Source organism: Lepus europaeus, chromosome 1 (genome assembly GCF_033115175.1).
Source record: "Lepus europaeus isolate LE1 chromosome 1, mLepTim1.pri, whole genome shotgun sequence".
In the NCBI taxonomy this organism is placed as follows: Eukaryota; Metazoa; Chordata; class Mammalia; order Lagomorpha; family Leporidae; genus Lepus; species Lepus europaeus.
In genome coordinates this window covers 39,848,289-39,870,606 of record NC_084827.1, presented here as the reverse complement: position 1 = coordinate 39,870,606, position 22,318 = coordinate 39,848,289, and the positions used below count along the sequence as shown (strand labels likewise).

The window sequence follows — 22,318 nt, the reverse complement described above, 5'->3', positions numbered from 1 at the left end:
TTCTAGTTTGAAAAAACAACCACCACTTTAATTTCTCTCTGGAGCCCCATGCTTGCATTATCAACTCATTCTTGAGCATAGATGTGTCTTTTTAGCAATTGAAACTCAAACTGACCTCTTATTATTTTCCCCACCTCAAGTCTCTCTTCTTTCTCCTCTCACCTTTTTAATGACACCATGAACCTCCTAGTTCTCAATTCCTTTCCTTTTTTTTTTTTTTTAAAGATTTATTTATTTACCTGAGAGGCAATGTTATAAAGAGAGAGAGATAGAGGTCTTCCAGCTGCTGGTTCACTCCCCAAATGGCCAAAAAAGGCCAGAGCTGGGCTGATCTGAAGCCAGGAGCCAGGAGCTTCTTCTGAGTCTCCCACACAGGTGCAGGGGCCCAGGCATTTGGGCCATCTTCTGCTGCTTTCCCAGACCATCAGCAGGGAGCTAGATCTGAAGTAGAGCAGCTAGGACTCGAACTGGTGCCCCTATGTTATGCCAGCACCACATGCAGATGCTTAACCTACAGTGCCATCACCCCCCCAATTTCCATTCTTAAGCCTGTGTCTCTTCTAAACTGTTCTTGATTCCAAACAACTTCACCATACACATACTTTGCTCTTTGTAAGACTTAATATCAGGTTAAGGGATGCACTTATTACTTCTTCACAGATGTCCCTTGTAGCTCTTGGGGTTAAAGAGTTTAGCACCTACCCAGAATATATTCATAAAATTGTGCTAGGCACTCAGGGCAAGCTGTTCCTGCAAACATCTGTCAATGTAGCAGTCACATTAATTTCTGTGGCCAACAAGTCACTGTGGATTGCTGTAGAATTTATGAGCACCAACCTTATGACTTAATAATGTAAAATAAACCATGATTGATGAAAGTATATAGCAACATAAAACAGTGAAAAATGTATACTCATTCAAGGACTATAGTTCTACTATTTACATCTTCTATCCTGGGCTTCACAGGTAATGTTGTGATAGTATTTTAAATACAACATTTTTACGGTTGTTTGTCACATTATATTGTACAGGGTGTTATATAAGGTGTGGGGTCTCTAAGATATGATGCTTATTCTTTTTTTTAAAGCTTTTATTTAATGAATGCAAATTTCATAGGTACAACTTTAGGAATATAGTGGTTCTTCCCCCCATACCCATCCTTCCACCCCCTCTCCCATTGCACCTCCTACACCTCTCTTATCCCGTTCTTCATTAAGGTTCATTTTTAGTTTAACTTTATATACAGAAGACCAACTCTATACTAAGTAAAGATTTCAACAGTTTGCACCCACCCACCCACACACACACACACACAGTATAAAGTACTGTTTGAGAACAAGATTTGCAGTTAATTCTCATAGTACAACTCATTAAGGACAGAGGTCCTACATGGGGAGTAAGTGCATAGTGACTTCTGTTGTTAATTTAACAATTAACACTCTTTTTTATGACATCAGTGATCACCCAAGGCTCTTGCCATGAGCTGCCAAAGCTATGGAAGCCTTTTGTGACCACAAACTCTGTCAGTATTTGGACAAGACCTTAAGCAAAAGTGGAAGTTCTATCTTCCTTTCAGAGAAAAATCCATCCTTCTTTAATGGCTTCTTTCCACTGGGGTTTCATTTACAGAGATCCTTCATGTAGGCCATGGGTTTGTTAAAAATTGCTTTGATTGTGTTGAGGAATATTTCTTCTAAACCCAATTTGCTTAGAGTTTTCATCATGAAAGGGTATTGTATTTTGTCAAATGCTTTCTCTGCATCTATTGAGATAATCATATGATTTTTGTTCTTCGGTTTGTTAATGTGATGTATCACATTGAGTGATTTATGAATGTTGAACCATCCCTGCATACCAGGGATAAATCCCACTTGGACTGGGTGAATGATTTTTCTGATGTGTAGTTGGATTCGATTGGCCAGAATTTTAGCATCTATGTTCCTTAGGGAGATTGGTCTATAGTTCTTTTTCTCTGTTGAATCTTTTCTGGATTGAGGAATTAAGGTGATATTGGCTTTATAGAAAGAATTTAGGAGGATTCCCTCCCCTTCAATTGTTTTGAATATTTTGAGAAGAATTGGAGATAGTTCTTCTTTAAATGTCTGGTAGAATTCAGAAGTGAAGCGGTCTGGTCCAGGGCTTTTCTTTGTTGGGAGGGCCTTTATTACTGATTCAATTTCTGTCTTTTCTTTTTTAAAAGATTTATTTATTTGAAATTCAGAGGTACACATAGAAGGAGATGCAGAGAGACAGAGAGACTGGTCTTCCATCTGCTGGTTCACTCCCCAATTTGCTGCAACGGCTTTGGCTTGTGCCAATCTGAAGCCAGGAGCCAGGAGCTTCCTCCAGGTCTCCCACGTGAGTGCAGGGGTGCAAGGACCTGGGCCATCTTCTGCTGCTCTCCCAGCCATTGCAGAGAGCTGGATTGGAAGTAGAGCAGCCTGGTCTTGAACTGGCACGCATATGGGATGCCAGCACTGCTGGTGGCGGCTTTTCCCACCATGCCACAGTGCCGGCCCCTCAATTTCTGTCTTGGTTATGGATCTGTTTAGGTTTTCTGTGTCTTCATGGCTCAGTTTAGTTAGGTTGTATGTGTCCAGGAATCTCTCCATTTCTTCTAGTTTTCCCAGTTTGTCAGCTTAAAGCTCTTTGTAGTGGTTTCTGATGATTCTTTTTATTTCTCTGGTATCTGTGTTACATTTCCTTTTTCATCTCTAATTTTATTGATTTGGGTCTTCTCTCTCCTTTATTTGCTTAGTTGGGCCAATTTTGTTTATTTTTTCAAAAAACCAGCTCTTCGTTTTGCTGATGTTTTATATATATATATATATATATATATATATATATATATATATATTTGGTTTTAATTTTGTTGTCTAATTTTAATTACTTCTTTTCTTCTACTAGTTTTGTGTTTGGTTTGCTGTTTCTTTTCTAAATCCTTGAGATGGATAGATACTTGATTTATTTGGTGCCTTTCCAGTTTCTTGATATAGGCACCAATTGCTATAAACTTTCTTCTTATCATTGCTTTTGCAGCACCCCACAAATTTTGGTATTTTGTATTATCATCATTTGTTTCCAGAAATTTTTTTATTTCTCTTTTGATTTCTTCTATGACCCACTGCTCATTCAGAAACATGTTGTTCATTCTCCATGTGTTTGCGTATGACGTAGAGATTCTTGAGTTGTTGATTTCCAGCTTCATTGCATTGTGGTCTGAGAAGATGCATGATATGATTTTGATTTTTTTGAATTTCTGAGGCTCACTTTATGGCCTAGCATATGGTCAGTCCTAGAAAAATTTCCATGCACTGGAGAATAAAAAAAAATGTGTACTCTGTGGCTATAGGGTGGAATGCTCTGTAAATATCTGCTAGGTCTATTTGGTCTGTGGTGTTGATTGACTCTGTTGTTTCCTTGTTGATTTTCTGTCTGGTTATTCTGTCTGTTGCTGAAAGAGGTATTGAAGTCCCCTGTTAATATTGTATTTGAGTCTATATCTCCCTTTAAATACTTTAACAATTCTTTTACATAGCCAGGTGCCCTTGACTTAGGTGCATATACATTTATAATAGTCACGTCTTCCTGTAGAATTGGTCCTTTAATCATTATATAGTGTCCTTCTTTGTCTCTTAATAGTTTTTGTGTTAAAGTCTATTTTGTCTGATATTAGCATGGCCACACCAGCTCTTTTTTGGTCTCTGTTAGCATAGATTATCTTTTTCTATCGTTTCACTTTCAGTCTCCATGCATCTTTGTTGGAGACATGCTGTTGGAGACAGCAGAAAGATGGGTTTTCTTTTTTATCCATTCAGCCAGTCTGTGTCTTTTAACTGGGGAGATGAGACCATTTACATTCAGTGTAACTATTGTTAAATCTGTCTTTTCTCTGCTTTGTTTCCTTAAATAGTCCTGTTTATATATTTTGAATTTCATTTGTACTTTTACTGAGTCATTTTCTGCATGCATCTTCTATTGTAGTGATGTTCCTGCTTCTGGGTTTCTGTGTGTAGCACATCCTTGAGCATCTTTTGTAGGGCTGTGCAAGTAGTTACAAATTCTTTCAATTTCTGTTGGTTGTGGAAGATCCTTATTTCTCCTTCAGATCATAAATGTGTTGACAGTTTTTTTCTCTTAGGACTTGGAATGTCTTGCCATTGTCTCCTTGCCTGTATGGTGTGTTGCTTATTCTTGAAGTGTTTGTATTGCTAGTGTAGGAGACCTAATGCTGACAAATGATTTGAGATGAGACTGTGAGCAATTTTCATATAATAAAATCTGAAATAAAGGTTATCTTTAGTGTTTAGGAGGAGAACAAAGTTGTTAAGTTCTTGAGAGCCCATCTGGATTTGATGAATTAGAAAGAGCTGTGTGGAGTGCCAGTTTTGAGCAAATGTGAGTGGTCAGGAATACCTGCTGGTGCAGTACAGTGGAGGGAAAGGACTGTGATAATGCTGGTGGTAGCTTGTGTCTTGGATCTTTGAGGGATGGAGCTCCTCAGAGTGGCATCACAGCACAGGCTGAGAATTTTAGATTGTTACTGCAAGAAAAAAATTGTATAGTTTTGTTCAAAATGAACATTGCATAGTAGTTTATAGATATATGTTATTATATTATGCATATGAGTATATTATTAAAATAATGTTTTATGGATACATGCATAGATACATACACAAAGTACACACTCACACACATATCTACAAACAACCCCAGGGTGAAGCTCATTGAAATTTCAAAAGTGAACGTCCCAGGGTGGGCATTTTGTGCAGTAGTTAAGTCACCGCTTGTGATGCCTACAACCCATAACAAGAGTGCCAGGTAAGGCTCTGAGTATACCACTACCAGCCCAGCTTCTTGGTAATGTGCACCCTGGTGAAGATCCAAGTATTTGGGTCACTGCTACCCACTTGGGGGTCCCAGATGGACATCCAGGCTCCTGGCTTCAGCCTGGCCGCATCCTGGCTATTGGAGGCATGTGGGAAGTGAACCAGTAGACGGAAGATCTCTCTGTCTCTCTGCTTTTCAAATAAACTGAACTTAATTAACTAATTAGAAAAAAGAGAACACATGGATTTCCACCACTCAGGTCAAGAAACACAATGTTTCTGGGACTCCAGAAGCTCTGCCATGCCACCTCTCAGTCTTGAATCAACCCCCCCTGCCCTCCTCTGCATGCAGATCATCCAGCAGATACTCTTTTTACACTTGTTTTGTTGTTGTTGTTGTTAAGTCGTGTGTGCGAGTGATCCCTGTCCTTGTGTGCAGCAGTGGTGCTTCCACCCTTATTTTGCTGTCCTGCATCGCAGCCCATTGTCTGAACATGCTGAGCTTTGTGCTGTTCACATGCTTTGTATGCCCTTGGGTGAACACAGGAGCATGGGTCTATCTACTCTACACCTAGATACAGAACTCCTGGATGCGAGCATGTGTGTGAATATCTGTGGATACTTCCCAGCAGTCTCCAGAGTGTTTGTACTCAGAGCAAGTCTAGTCAGTAACCGGTTGCAAGGCGGGAAGTGTCATTCACTTTTTTGTAACCTCATAGCCCAAGCCACATTATAGACCCTTGTTCAAGTTTTGAATAAAGAAAAATGAGGGAGCAATGCTAATTAACTTCTATGTGGGAAAGAGAAGAAAAAACATCTATCAGCGTTCAGCCAACATTATTGATCCGCCTCTGGGTTAGACTGAAGTAATATACACCATCAAGCAAGCAAGTGGTTTAGTGTGCATATGAAGAGAGTGGGCAGGAGAGAAAGGACATCCAACATTTGGGGGTTAGGGCAGGAACAAAGACCATGGTAATCATGGAAGGCCAAATGAAGGGGTTTTTTATTTTCTTTTTTTTAATTTTAGGGGTGACTTCCAGTCATTAAAAAGTCATCTGCAGGTGTTGTTTTCCAGTGAGACTTCATTTGTCCTGTTGTACAAGGGGAAAATGCAGTTAAAGAGTCCACATATTTTGTATGAATAAAGCTGACTTCAATATTTTAAGGTCTATTTTGCTTTATTTTAACTTCCCGTGTTCTATTTGTTTCCTTTTCTGGCTCAGGATCAAACACATACGAAGAGGCAGCCGCGTATATTCAGTGTCAGTTTGAAGACCTCAATAAAAGAAAGGACACAAAGGAAATATACACCCACTTCACATGTGCCACAGATACTAAGAATGTGCAGTTTGTTTTTGATGCTGTAACAGATGTCATCATAAAAAATAATCTAAAAGATTGTGGTCTCTTCTAAGTTTTGCAGTGAATGGTAAATTGCATTTTCAAACCAAATGAGTACTTATACGGATCTCTCTAGACTAGAGTCTTGCAGCAACAGAGAATGTAGGGTATGGCAGATGCATCCGGTACCTCACCAAAGTTACTCTGTTTTTTTTGTTTTGTTTTGTTTTGTTTTGTTTTTACCTGAAAGTAACAGAAGGACCTTTTTTAAGTGTGTAAGATGGTCCTGCAGTGCAAAGCTGAAGGGCAGCGTTAAAGCTGGGCTCTAGAATATCGGTGACTTCTATGTCTAAGTGTAAATATGCAAATGTATGTACACATGTATTTATAACTTTAATTTTCCACATAACTATTAGGTTTTAAGAGTGGTAACTTGCAATTCTAGTGTGATGGCTTTGAAAATACCATAAATATCAAGTACCTTGTACTGAATGACAGACTATTACTGTGTTTGCCAGTTTTGAAGAGCTTTATTTATGTTCATGTCTTACAGATTTTTAAGTACAGCAATTAATATTAGGAAACATTGCAGCCCTTACCCTGATTATATGTATACTTGTATTCATATAAATGTTATTTGTACAAACATTGCACAGACTATTTTAATAACATGATTTGTTCTTTAAATTTACTGTGTTTTATTGAAATGTTCTTAAAGAGGATGAATATACCTGCTTTTGGATCACTTATTTAAACACTGTATGGATTGTCTTTTTTTTTTTTCTTAATTTGAAGAGTGCATGCTACTCTGATTCTACATTAGATCTGGTTCAAATAACTAAAATTTTAAGTTTTTGAGGATTTACAATCTTAAGCATATTCTAAACACCTAGTTTTTATTCGTTAGTTTGCTTTCACTTTGAATTTTAATATTTGGATGGTGTTCAATGCATTGCCTTAAAGGTGATGCCTGATTAATTTTTATACTCTTGAAATAACTACACTTTTATTTATAACTAAGTTTAGGTGGAGATGTTGAGAGCATTTTTGTGGGTTAAAAAAAAGTCAGCAAAATGAATTTTGAAGCATTCATTTGTGTATTTCCTTTGGGAAATCCTTCATACCTAGCATTCATGATAGTTCCTCCTTAGAGGTTAGCAAGAAAGATCTTTGTTTATCCTGCTGCTTCAAATTCACTTATGTAACAGGTTTCAAATTCAGTTATCACACTACATTAAAGCTACTTTTTGCTTTTTGGATACTCAAATTTCCCCCACTTGCTTGAGTTCATATTATTTCTTTTTAAATTATGCTCTTATTTCTGAAGAAGAAATGGACAATGGCACTTGGAAAATGAGTAATCGTATTTAAACGTCAGTGATTATGTGTATGCTCAAATTAAGTGTTGCTTATCAGCTAGATCGTGAACTTGATGGGATCCTTTTCTAGGGTTCCTGTTAGTGTGTCTCTGTGACCTTGTTTCAGTGAAATGAAAAGCCTTCCTCATCCCACCTCCCTCTTTTTTATTCATCTTGGGAAAAACTAGTCTTTCTGCAAGCTTCGTTGGTAAGTGGCTTCTCGGTTTGGTTATGTGTTGTCGTTTTGTTGAAGTTCAGTTTTGTGTTGTCATTTTCCTGAAGAATAGTTGTTGAAGTGTGTGTGTATGTGTATGTCTGGGTAGCCACAAACGATGTATCTGTTTTCATTTTAGGGATTCTGTTTTTCTTCTTTGTAATGTAAAGAATTTCAGAGTTATTGAAATTTCTTACATGTGTTAGTTTAGATTCTTTATGTGCCTTTCATGAAAAATGTTTTCATTACTTTTATTGATGGGAGACCTGTAATGTCCGCATTGTGAAGCTATGTAACTAAAATTTAACTAAAACATGAATAAATTTGAATAATAAGAAATATGGTTTAAAAAGCCACCAAGAAGCACATATTGTTGAACATCATTGATGAATTCCTAAACTTTATTCTGTGTAATTGTGTTACTAATAAATCCTAATAAATTTAAATTTTTAAAATTTTACAAACTGTTGACTAAGCGCATTTTGCATTAGAATTAAGTATTCATCTATCGTATATCGTCATTTTGTTTTTCTCTGTGTTTGTGGGTTTTTTTTGTTTTTGTTTTTGTTTTTTTTTTTTTTTTTTTGCAGCTTCATCTACTCCAGAAGCTTGAGTTTCCCCCCAAGTTTTATCATTAGGTGGATGCCCTGTTTGGAATTACCTGCTTCATATCCCCTTCTGAAAATTCATCATATGTTCTGACTCCTCATGCCCAAAACCAAATCCATGCTCATCCCCCCTGGAAGCCTGTTCTCATCTCTGACTCTGCCCTTTTAGCTGCTAAGGACCGACCATCCCCATTTGGTACTCAGTGGGGAATACTTCAGCCACACAGAACCCTTCCTATTCCTCTTCTCTGTCTCTGCTGGTACTTGGGCTTTTCCCATACTTTACATCTGTGTTTTGGTTTTGTTTCATCTTCCATTCTATCCCCACCACCACCTACTGAATTGGGGTCTTTGCTGAACTTCCATCTGAAATGCTTGAGTCATTGAATCCCCACCTCCCGTTTCTCCTGCCTCTCATCTAGGTTGATTGTCTTAATATAGATCTGTGGCTGTGTTGCCTTCCTTTCTTTGACCTTCTCTGAAGCTGTCAATACAATTAAATATAACTCAGCCTCCCTCCCATTCAAGGCTCTTTGTCACCTGAGCCCAGTGCCCCTGCACTCCTTTCTGCTGCTGCATGCATATAGTCTGTTGTGTACACAACGTGGCCTTTCCTTCAAGCATGAGCTACATACTACATGTAATATGTTTACAGTAGAGTCTGGAGCCAGGGAAATGGTTGTTTGTAGCTGATGTCTTTATTTATTGTTGGTTTTATTGGTGACAACCTTTTAAAAATAATTTTTGGAAGCAAAAATAAGAAATCTTCCATCCACTGGCTCACTCTTCAGCTTCCCAGGAAATGGGCCAGGTCAAAGCCAGGAACCAGAAAGTAAATCCAGGTCTTTCATATGGGTGGCAGGGAACCAACTGCTAGAGCCATCACCACTTGCTTCCTCCTAGGATGCACATTAGCAGGAAACTGGAAATCAAAAGCAGAGCTGGGATTTAAACCCAGGTACTCATATGGGATGTAGGTATACAAAGCAGCATCTGGACCATTGTGCCCAATGCCGACCTCTGTTAAAATATTTGATTGATTTGAAACGCATGAAACAAACAAGGCAGACAGATCTGCCATCCAGTGGTTCACTTTCCAAATGCTGTATGCCCTCAGGTTGGCTAGACAAAGCTGGGAGCTGGGAAGTCAGTCCAGATCCATGTGGGTCCCCACCACCTCCCACTATCTGTACTAGTAGGAGGCTGTACTAGAAAGCTGAGCTAGGACCAGAACCCAGGCTCTCTTGTATAAGATGCAGGTTTCTAAACTGGTAGCCTAACTGCCAAGTGCCTGCTCTGTGGTATCTTTCTTAGATTCCACTGGTATCTGTTATTCAGCCTGCTCTTTTAGAGACTGCATGGTTCTGGCAGGGCTGCCGGTCAAATCACTCCATTTCCTCTCTGTCGGCTCAGGCCTGGTGAGACCTAGTTCACCATCATAGGGCAAATGACTGAAATGCAGCCAGTCCTAGTCCCAGGTCCCATTCCCGAAGTTCTAGAACTCTTGTGGTTTCTAAAGTGCCCTTCCTTCATTTCGGTACCCTTTGAGAAAACTACTTTTATGCCTGAGTTAATTCAGTCATGTTCAGTCTCTTACTAAAACAGTACTGACTAAAATGCCTGCATTCCTATTGAGTGCAGACCATTGCTGTGAGATGGAAAGTTTCAGAGGTTAGTTAACTTGAGTGAGGCCAGTCAAGGTTTCAAGCTAAGGACTTGTGACTCCATGTCTGTTAAACTTCTAAAAATACTACATTAGCACTTCTAAAAATGCTACATTAGCAGAAAAAAACATAAGTAGTCTTTCACCCGTGCTTCCTCCACCCTCTGAAGGAAGCATACTTTTTTTAAAAAATTAAAAAAAAAAAATGGTGCTGGCATTTGGGTGCAGTGGTTAAGTCTCTGCTTGGGAGGACTGATCTGCTATTGAAGTGTCTGGTTCAAGTCTTCTAATTCCAGCTTCCTACTCTTGAATACCCAGGGAGGTAGCAAGTGATAGCTCAAGTATTTGCATTCCTGCCCCCTATATGGGGGACCCAGATTGAACTCTGAGCTCTGACTTCAGCCTGGCCCAGCCCTGGCTGTTGTGGACATTTGATGAGTGAACCAGCAGGTGGAAAGTGACTATGAAGATCCAAGACTGTGTTCCCCAATTTGGATTCAAATCCCATCTCTCTCTCTCTCTCTCTCTCTCTCTCTCTCTCAAAGATTTATTTATTCAAAAGGCAGAGAGAGGGAGAGATCTTCCATTCACTGGTACACTCTCCAAATTCCCACAACAGCAAGGGCTGGACCAGGCTGAAGACAGGAGCCCAGAACTCCATTCCCATCTCCCACATGAGCAGCAGGGGCTCAGGCACTGTGGGCGTGCTCTGCTACCTCCCAGGCACATTAGCAGGGAGCTGAATCAGAAGTGGAGCAACTGGGATTTTGAACCCAAGCTTGCAGGGGATGGCGGTATTGCAGACAAGGCTTAATCCACCGTGCCGCAATGCTGGCCTTTTTCGCTCTCATTCAATAGGTGACCTACAGCAAATTATTTAATCTTGCTTTTCTTCCTTGCTGTCATCTGGATAAATTAGAGATTAAATGACCAGATCATTAATCTGATTATTGTTGGCAGCATTAAGTAAATTGACAATGTACATTAAACACTTAGAAGTGAGGGTGGTATGTTGTAAGCCTTCAATAAATTTTGCTGTTATTACCTCTAAAGAATGTTCTAGGATGCCTTTAAAATCACAGTCAGCAATTAACAAATGTTTGTTGATATACTTTGTCTTTAGAGTTAAAACTTCTGAGTGTCTCATATTGATGTTAATACTGGATGATGTGAATGAGAGAAAAAATGTACCTTTAATTAATTTCAGGACACTTCTCTATTTTAATAAAACCAAAAATGTGGGAGCTTTTTTTTTTTTTAAGTTAGTTTTGAAAGTGGGCCGGTACTGTGATGTAGCTGGTAAAGCTACCGCCTCTGATACCGGCATCCCGTATGGGTGCCAGTTCATGTCCTGGCTTCCTCACTTCTGACCCAGCTCACTACTAATGTGCCTAGGAAAGCAGCAGAGGATGGCCCAAGTGTTTGGGCCCCTGCATCCATGTGGGAGACCTACATGAAGTTCCTGGCTCTTGGCTTTGACCTGGCCCAATGCTGGCCATCTAGGGAGTAAACCAGCAGGTGGAAGATCTCTCTCTTTCTCTCTCCCTTCCCCTCTGCTATTCTTTCAAATAAGTAAATCTTTTTAAAAATTTTTTTTTAAATAAAGTGAGTTTGGGGAATTTTCTCTGTTGCTTTCAGAACACTATCCTGGCAGTTGAAATGCATTTCCATCAAGAGTTTTATATTTCACAACTCCACTGGCCTGTTTCCCAGGCATTTTTCCCAAACCAGTAACTTCTTGATTTGGTTTTGGTTGTGATTTTATTTTATTTACTTAGATTTTTTTAATGACTTTAAAAGTTATGAAATACATTTCATCAAGTCCAGAGACACCCAAATAGGTACAGACAAAAAAAGGCTGTGGTTGTCCAGGCCAGAGATGTTGAGCTCTGAATGAGTACAGACACACTATGTAAGACATTTGTCTCGAGCACCATGTTTAAGGCCATGTATTTCCAGCTGCTTTGATTGCTCTGTCCACCTTAGGAAGAGCCAGAGGGTTCACAAAATTCCTTTCCCAGCTGCCAGGCTGTGGTTTGAAAGTGCCCACCCAAAGTCCATGTTTTAGAAGCTGAATCCCCAGATTCATATGCTAGTGATATTTGGAGGTAGGGCCTCTGGGAGGGAGGTGGATGAGGTCATGAGGATAGTGCCCCTCCATGATGAGATTAGTGGCCTTGCTGGAAGTGGACAAGAGACTTGAGCTGTAAGCCTGCTCTCTGACTGTGTGATACCTCTTGCTGGGTCAAGAAGACCCTCATTAGCGGCCAGCACTGTGGCATAGTAGGTTAAGCCTGTGGTGCCGGCATCCCACATGAGCGCTGGTTCTAGTCCCAGCTGCTCCTCTTCTGATCCAGCTCTCTACTATGGCTTGGGAAGGCAGTGGAGGATGGCCCAAGTGCTTGGGCCCTGGCACATCCGTAAGAGACCCAGAAGAAGCTTCTGGCTCCTGGCTTAGGATCGGCCCTGCTCTGGCCAAAGAGGTCATTTGGGGAGTGAATCAACAGATGGAAGACCTCTCTCTCTTTAATTCTACCTCTCAAATAAATAAAATAAAATCTTTATTAAAAAAAAAAAGGCAGCCCTCATCAGATGCCAGCACCTCTGTCAGTACAGAGGTGCTGTATTGACTGCTCAGCCTCCCAAGTTGTAATACCAAGTCTGTTCTTTATCAATTAGCAGTCTTGGGTTCTGTCACACCAGATGAAAATAGACTAAGACAAAGGAATTCTTTAAATTAGTTTTATTCTGTGCAAATATGCTGTATGTTTATTTTCTATCTGACTAAGATTTTCTGCTTGTGCAGCTAATGTTTGCTAGACTGACAAAGACCTGCACAATTTCATTGTAAAATTAATCTTTGTAGTAAAACATGGTTATGACTAGATGTTGCCTGGAAATTTCTCTTATGCACTCTTAAATTTGAATTATTTTCTGAGAAAAATTCACAGAATTTCAGGGTTGATCCTTTCATTATTTTTAAAAATTTTTTATTTATATAAGGAGAACAAATTTCATGTATTTTTTATGATCAGATTTAAGATCATAATGATGCTTCCCACTCCCTTCCTTTCTTAATCTTTTAATTTTTACAATTACATACTTTGGATTTATTTTATAATCACAAACTTAACCCTCTGCTAAATAAAAAATTCAACAAATAGTAAGTAGAAAAAACACTGTTCTTCATTCTTAATATCAGAAATGGGTGATAGTGTTGTGATGTAGCAGGTGATATTGTCACCTGTGATACCAGCATTCTCTATGGGTGCTAGTTCATGTCCCAGTTACTCCACTTTCTGATCCAGCTTCTTAATAATTGAAAAGCAGCAGAATATGTCCTGATGCCTGTGCCCCTGCACCCATGTGGTAAACCCCGATGCTCATGGCTCCTGGCTTCAGCTTCGGCCTGGCCCAGCCCTGGACATTGGCAACCATTTGGGGAGTGAGTAAACCAGCAAATGGAGGACTCTCTCTCCCTCTATCTCCCCCCCCCTCGCCCCCTCTCTCTCTCCCTCCCTCCTTTCCTCCCTCCCTCCCTCTCTCCCTCTCTCACTCTCTCTCCTTCCCTCCCTCCCTCTCCCTCTCTCTCTCTCTCCCTGTGTGTGTCTGTCTAACTCTGAAATAAATAAATATTTAAAGAATAATGACAACTCAAAGCTACTTCCAGACAACCCTGTCTTTTTTATTATATTATTAAAATGAATGGAACTGAATTGTCAATTTTGGAGCTCGTGGGATACAGACTGTCCCAGCAGCATATCCATTAGTAGAGTTTGTGCAGTACTCTTTGCAGCACTCACTATAGTATAGCATGCTTCCTTTCTTCACAGACATAAGCAATGACCTTCCCGGGTACGTGATCAGTTCTAGTAACCTACTTCACTGGGTGACTTAACTCTTAAACTTGGGTATACATTTACTCCATTCTTTAAGTGCCTACTATAGCAGATTACAAATTAATTTTAATTGCAGCTGTTTTTCTTCAGAGAGGAAGCTTATCTAAAAATCTAGTATAAAAATGTTTTTTGGCTTAAGCTGGAGTGGAAAGCTTGCAGCAAGAATAAAGTGCCTTTTCTTTGCTCTGAGGGCACAGCTGTGTTTTCTTGCACCTGAGACTCCTGGATGCAGATTGGAAACCATACAGTTCTAAATCAAGTCCCTTGAAAAATTTACTGGTGTGGTAGGATTCATTGAAAACCATGAGCCCACATATAGTCTCTAATATGTTATGGATATGCAGCCCCTCCTAATATAAATCTATAGAGAAAATGCATACATTATATACATTTATCAAGTGTCTACCTTGTGCCAGGCACCTTTTTTTTGGGTGCCTCGTTTAGTCAGCAGACTGGTCCAACAAAATTTGGTAGAATTTCCATTTTCCAGGGAAGGAGACAAATGTAGGGTTAGTATTTTGTGCAGTGCTGGCTACCTATTAAGTGGCAGAACTGAGAGTTAAATATAGGAATATAGGTAACTTATCAACTGTATCTGTAAATCCAGTGGCAGAGCATTTTCCTTAATGATGTCATGTGCTGCAAGTCTACATGTCAGATGGTGTTGGCAGAGTCAGTCTTAATAAGCCCTCAGTAGGCACATTAGTGTGTCAAGGGCTATGAAACGTCCTGTAGGAAAGAAGTCTGTATGTGTTAAGCCTATGTTGTTGTTGTTTTTTTTTTTTCACAAATGCACGAGCTGTGCTAACATAGCAGGCACTACCCATACATGGCTATAGCACAGTTGAATTGTAGCTAGTCCAAGTTGAAGTTTGCTACTATAAAATACATCAGAGCTCAGACTCATAGAAAAAAAATGTCAATTTGGAACCGATAATATTTTATTTATTGGGTTAGATGTACTTTTGAAGTTCCAGCTCTTTTTTTTTTTTTACATTGAGTCTACTAGAACATATATAATAACTTGTATTTTGCATTGTGTTTCTATTTGGAAAACAGAATACTTTATGGTTTCTTCCACATAATTCAATTTGCATTCCACAGACAAAATTCTAAGCTTTGAAGAAGCAAATAGGATGGATAAGAAGCTAAAATTTGGGGCCGGTGTAGTGGATGAAGTTGCCACCAGCTACTGGCATCCTATGTGGGAATCGGTTCAAGTCCCAGCTGCCCCAGTTCCAATCCAGCTCTCTACTAATGCAACCTGGGAAAACAACACAGGCTGGCGCAAGTGCTTGGGCCCCTGCACCCACATGGGAGACCTGGAAAAAGTTCTTGGCTCCCAACTTTGGTCTGTTCCAACCCTAGCCATTGCAGCCATTGGAGAGTAAACCAGCAGATGGAAGAACTCTCTCCTTTCGTGTCTCTACCCCTCTCTCTGTAATTCTGCCTTTAAAATAAATAAACGTGTTTTGTTGTTTTTTAAAAAAAGAAGCTAAAATTTGAACGTCGTAGAACTGGGCATTGTCGCTTCAAATGAACCAGTATCTGAGTGACTTCAGTGGAAAGTGGTGGGTGAGATTATATCAGCTTCATTGTGCCACACTCTGCTTTGATGTCACACGACTTTTCCTTTGGTTACAAAAACCCATCTCATTTTCATTTCATATATGCTGGCTATCAGAGATGAAAGAAGGACAAAATTTAAATGCCATTATTTGCAAACAGTTTTGGAATTAGCAATATGTTTATTTTTAGTGCCAGAATTCATGGTCAGAGTGGACACATCAGGATCCTGGAAGATCCTGAAGCCTTGGTTTACAAACCCACCTCTTTATTGTTCTTTAGCCAAATCACAAGCTTGGTTTTTCAGTGTTGTTGTTGTATTGTGTATATGTGTGTTTGTGTGTTTTAATATGCTTCAATACCCCCAGCCAAATTCTTTATTCCTCCACACCTCCCACAGGATCAGGCTGAGCACAGTCATGCATGAAAAAAGCTTCCCAACTTTTTTTCCGGAAAGAGTAGCTCCCTGGGGCTGTGGAGGAGGACAGGAACTTGATATTCTGCAGGACTAAAGTCAGGAGAGCTGATCAAATATTCCAGAGCCTTTGGTGCACACTTTGTGGTTTTTTTTTTTTGTTTGTTTGTTTGTTTTTGACAGGCAGAGTGGATAGTGAGAGAGAGAGACAGAGAGAAAGGTCTTCCTTTTTGCCATTGGTTCACCCTCCAATGGCCGCTGCGGCCAGCGCATCGTGCTGATCTGATCCGAAGCCAGGAGCCAGGTGCTTCTCCTGGTCTCCCATGCGGGTGCAGGGCCCAAGCACTTGGGCCATCCTCCACTGCCTTCCCGGGCCACAGCAGAGAGCTGGACTGGAAGAGGGGCAACTGGGACAGAATCCAGCACCCCAACCGGGACTAGAACCCGGTGTGCCGGCGCCGCAAGGTGGAGGATTAGCCTGTTAAGCCACGGCGCCGGCTAACACACACACTTTGTGTTTTGATAGACATGTGACTGCAAATGGTTTGCTCTTTAAGGGTCAATAATAGCATACTTCCTGAACTGCATAATCGAAGCCTCCTAGATTCTCAGATGTCCCACATGATTTGACTTCATCAGTTTAATAAAATAGTCTGAGAAAGCATATTACACATATGTGCATATTTTAGCGATACTTGTCCTTAGTGTGTGTGTGTGTGTGTGTGTGAGAGAGAGAGAGAGAGAGAGAAAGGAGGTTGTTCCACAAGAACTATGATGATTTTCTACTTGTCACAATGTGCATCAAATAAAAGCTAAATATCTTGGAATATGTGAATAACTCCAGTTGTAGTTAGTTGAAAGTGTCAAAGACATACTGGAGAAAAAATGTTCGATCTTTTTAATTTGAGAAGTGCCTAGATAATCTAACCTGTTAACTTCTCTAGCAATTGTGAACAGGGAAAAGACTAGGTCTTATAGTAACTTAACTGTCATACGATTAAACAATTATGTATCCAGTGATGATGTTGAGATTCTAGTAAATGTTATATCCACATGATTTTATATAAAAAAACTAATGTTTTTTTCAGAAAACATTCTTTATCAAATTGAGCTTATTATTTACACCATCATTCAAATAATTGTACCTATTTTTATCCCTCTTGTCATTATTAGAATGTACTTACCTTTATTTGATACAGCAAGGTTCACATAGGAAGCAGAGTTTTACGTGGTAAAGAAGCAGTATCAGTCCCACTGGCTAATTCCCAGAGCCTGACTTTATGCCTGTGAGTGTTCTCAGCATGGTTTGTGTTTATTCTGTTTGCTAAGTAGCAGAAGATTTCCCACACTTGGCCGGCAGTCCAAGTCCAGGGCTGTTTTTCAACAGGACTTGTCTCAAATTCAGCAAGAGAATTCATTTAAGAAGCCATATAAATGCTCCATCTTTTCTAATTAACTGTTATCTCTCTTGCCCACAAACCTTTGGAAAAAATGCCCTTGCTGTTTAGCTGCTGTCAAGGACAGTCAGGGAAGCATCTGACCTGTTAAGGAAAATACAGCTGCCAGCTCCACTTATTGATGTTGTGGTGAAGCTCTAATCAAAAATCTGCTTCAAAGATGAGTATGTTCCCTCCAATAACTCTCATTTCCCCAAATCAATTCTAATCATTTTAATTTAGCTCTGCGAAGGCCAAGGACAATATTTGGTGTGCATAGTTGTTTTGTTCTTTTAGTTGGCCGCAGAAGTTTGGCTAGAACACAAACTATTACCTTGACATTATTTGTGTCCTACTAAACTCTTTTTTTCCCACCAATATTTAAGATTAGGCATGTGGACCCAACTATCCATTTCTTTTCACACGGCTACTTAGCACCTTCTCTGGGAGAAGTCCATTTGGGAGAAGCCAGATAGGTAGTGATGAAGAAGCCAGAACATCTGAAACTGCATGCCACCTCCTGATGTATGACCTTGGTAGATACTTAGCCTCTCCATACCTCTAACTTCTGTAGAAAATGTGAATAATATTGTCATTGCACTGTCATCATTTCAAGGACAAAATCATTAATAATATGCCATGGTGGATTGATGGAAATGCTGTTATAATTTTCATCATAATGATGATGATGCTGATGAATATATCATGAAAAGTAGAGAGAAAAAAGGGAAGAGATAAGAAAGACAGACATGCAATCGACTCATTGTAATTCAAGACAAATCAAATAGGTTTGGAAATATAAGTGCAGGGACCATCTGCTCCAGCACAATTCTACCTTACTCCAGTTGTCCCAGCATAATTATTAATTTCATGGTCATCACAAATAAAAGCAACCTGAGAGACAAGAGGATGGCCTTAGGGCCTCATGGAGGGAGAGACTTTGATACGGACCTGGAAAAGAAAGATGGGTTAAGAGGAAAGCCATTTCTCTGCCTTTGCCTCACACCACTTAAATAAGGAACCTGAAGAATAAAAACTAAGCCGTCCTTCTTGTTTCAAAAATTGTTAAGATGTGTTTATGTTCACTTTATTTGAAAGGCAGAGAGACAGATGGAGAGAGAATTTGTGCCCCCAGTTTACTCCCCAAATTCCCACAACTACCAGGAATGAGCCAGGCTACAGCCTAGAACTCAGTCCAGATCTCCCTCATGCATGGCAGGGGCCCAACTACTGGAATCATCATCTGCTGCCTCCCAGGAAGTGCATTAGCAGGAAGCTGGAATCAAAAGCAGAGTAGCCGGGACTCAAACCCAGCACTGCAACACATTGTGCAGGTGTCCCAAGCAATGACTTAACTGCTGCATCAAGTGCCCATCCCACCGTGAGTTTTCAAAAACTCTGAACAAGACTGTACATTAGTTTCCTGTTATGACTGTAACACATGGCCACAAAATTAATGACTGAATGGTGATGCAAATCTAGTCTCTTAAATTCTGAAGGCCAGGGTTCTAAAATGGGTCAAGTTTGTGCATCATCTGGAGGTTTTGGCGGGGAGCCTAATTCCTTACATTTACCTGCTTCTAAAGCTGTCCACCTTGCTTGGCTCATGGTCATATCTTTTATCTTTAAAACCCACAGCCTCACCTCTTCTCTCAGAGGCTTGCCTCTGTCCTAACATTTTTTACAACTGTTCCAACACTCTTGCGATGACATTGGGTCCACCTGAGTAATCCAGGATAATCTCCTCATTGGAAGTCCCTTCATGCAGTAACATCTGCCAAGTCCCTTTTGCCATCTAAAATAACATACCCAGGGACCAGCAATGAGGACATGGGCATCTTTGGTGGGCGTTACTGAGCCTACCACAGAGACGCATTGCTTTCTTTGCTCCAGTATTAAGAACATAGTACTTAGAGCCAAATGTCATCCTATTAACAGTGCAATGTCCACTATTTCCGCAGTCTCAGGCGCATGGGTGAATCATAGCTGACTCCAGTTTCCAAAACCAGAATTAGGAGCTCCCTGAGAAAACTGGACACAAAACTGAAGTGACTTCTTAGATCTATGTTTAAGCTAGAAGACCAACACAGGAAATCCTCATCTGAAAACAGTTGGTACTGGAAAAAATCTTAAAGTTAGTTCTGTTAACCTGCAACAAATCCATAATATTGATAAACAAGGTTGACTTGGTGTTTTCTTGACAACTGCAACTTAAATTCTAAAAATAAATAGGCTACCTTAGGTTTAGCAAAACTTAGATTATAGTCTCAGTCATGCTATGATTTGTTAAGCTGTATAGGAACTTTGACCCTTTTATATACAGTATTTTTAAAAAATCTATGTAAAGTGATAGGGCATGGATACCTTCATATTTGGTGTATTCATAGAAAGAATGTAAAGCGTTATTTTTTACAAGGTATCTGATGGCTGACCAGATTTCTGAAACACCACTCTTAATTCACTGGTGAAGAATCTACTTTGGAATCCTTCTTGGAAATGTTTTTCTTTGTTTTTTGACGGTCCTGATTACGCTCTGTCTTCATTTCTTTATGGGATTTGATTGTAGTAATTCTCCAACATTATTTTCATCACCTTCACTAAATCCTATCTTCACAATAGCTTTTTTTTTTTTTACTTTGTTTTTGACTGGAATCCTGATTGCATAGAACATCAGATCATAGCATGCAAATGCAGTCATTAAAAACTCAGATGAGCAAAGATGTGCTGTCACGAGTGGGACTTGTACTGCTACTAACGAGATGCATGTTTGAGCAGGGACTAATTAAATCTAAAATTTGAAATGAATTTTTCATTTGATGACTTGTTCTTCCCTGTGCAATCTTTTTATTATTATTATTGTTATGGGACCTCAGTAGTTACTCAGGTAACCAACTCCGTGGAATTAAAACAATTTGGAAAAAAATACTTGGAACTAAAAATCACATTAAGCTTGTTTTAAACTTCTGTTCTTTATTTTACTATTATACAAAATGTACTTAATAGAGAAGTGATTAGTTTTAATGATTTTTTTCTTATAAATAAACTTCATGAGCATAATAACTATGACCATTGTGTCCCAAACATTAAGATAATATCTGTTGCTAGAGAAGGCATTCGTTTAGTTTTAGGTGAGAATGCAAGATGTAGAGGCTCTTGAGGGCTTAATATGTGGACACAGATGTCTGTGGTTGGTTGGTTGTTTTGGTCCTTTCTCTCAGAAAGCCACTGGCATTCAAATGCAAAGGAACCTTCACCTCTCCAGAACTGTGAGCCAGGGAGTCAAGGGAAAGCCATTTTCCCTTATTAACTAAGGAGCCCACCAAGTAAGTCTTTACAAAATGTATTTAATTATGAAACAGTACAAGTGTTTGTGAATTGATGTCTATGAAACACATAATGTATATGGTAGGGTGGGTGTTTTGTATGTATGAATTATGTATATTGTGTGTGTGTGTCTGGTTTAAAGAAGGAAGCTCACTTGGCTAATCCTCCGCCTGTGGCGCCAGCACCCCGGGTTCTAGTCCCGGTTGGGGCGCCGGATTCAGTCCGGGTTGCTCCTCTTCCAGTCCAGCTCTCTGCTGTGGCCCAGAAAGCAGTGGAGGATGGCCCAAGTGCTTGGGCCCTGCACCCGCATGGGAGATCGGGAGGAAGTACCTGGCTCCTGGCTTTAGATCGGTGCAGCATGCCGGCCATAGCAGCCATTTGGGGGTGAACCAACGGAAAAGGAAGACCTTTCTATCTGGCTCTCTCTCTCACTGTCTAACTCTGCCTGTCAAAAAAAAAAAAAAAGAAGAAGAAGAAGGAAGCAAACATTTATTCCCCATGACATAGAGAGTCTCATTATCCTTGGAGTCCCCCTCATGCCTGTCACTAATCATATCTCTCTCCACCCTATTTGGAGATAACCAGGATCCTGACACTCTCACCACAATTCTACAGTGAACTGTCCAAGGACCGAAGGGCCAACTCAATACAAAAGAGATGAATTCTGCTTCCAAATACCAGACAGGAAGAGAACACAGTACATTCATACCGCTCCACGTCCTCCACTGATTCCATCACATGTGTCCCACAGTCAGACAGATGTTTCTCTTCTCCTGCAGAAGAGAACTAAAAACATCTTTCACCGTCCCTCTGTGTTTCCTGATGAATGAACCATATATGCACATATCATTTAGCTCTACATTAGGCTTTCATGTTTTTGAATTGCAGATATATAACCTCCAAATGTAGGTATTCCATGAATTGCTTCTTTGTTGTCCTCATTCAACCTTGGGAGCTATATCCACATTGGCACGTGTTACTCTTCATCTATTTTCACTATTTTCAGCTATATCCACATTGGCATGTGTTACTCTTCATCTGTTTTCACTGCTGAATGTTGATGCAGTGTATGACCATAGCATGATTTCTTTAGTCATTCTTCATTGCTGGAAATTTCAGTTATTTCCATTCTTTGGTCATGAACATGCACATGTTGAGCAGATACTTAGGAGGGGGCACAAACATATTCATATCTTGAACTTTGGCAGATGTGAAATTGTTTTTCCAGGTGGCTGTAGCAATCTCTGTTCTTATCAAACTTCTATAAAACTTGCAAGAACAGCTGGCATTATTAAACTTAGAGCTAGCAGGGCATCAAAGTCTGCTGCATGGTCAGCTGCTTGGAGGCAAAGCTTGTGGAATTTTGAGTTTACCCTCCAGGAACATATCTATCTATTCCCTTGTGAGTCAGCATGAGTACAGACCCAGCCAGTCTGGGATAGAGTCCTGTTTGAGGGAACAATCTGAGAAAAAATTATTACAAAAACTCTGTATTCTTCAAGCTGAAAGATAATAAGCTCTCCATTCTAGGCAGGTATCTAGACTAGTAAGAGCATCCCTGCAGGAGAAGAGAAACGTCTGTCTGACTGTGGGACTCACGTGATGGAATCAATGGAGGACGTGGAGCGGTATGAATGTACTGTGTTCTCTTCCTGTCTGGTA

The 22,318-nt window shown here is 40.0% G+C and overlaps 1 protein-coding gene across 1 annotated transcript in view; it reads left to right on the top strand.

The window, feature by feature from the left end:
• The window catches only part of GNAI1 (G protein subunit alpha i1), a 109,652-nt gene extending 101,478 nt beyond the window's left edge, over positions 1-8,174 (top strand). The window contains exon 8 of the mRNA XM_062210778.1: positions 6,056-8,174. Within this exon, the coding sequence (XP_062066762.1) occupies positions 6,056-6,246 (191 nt within the window). The 3' untranslated portion in view covers positions 6,247-8,174. The remainder of the gene's footprint in view (positions 1-6,055) is intronic.
• Positions 8,175-22,318: the final 14,144 nt, after the last annotated feature.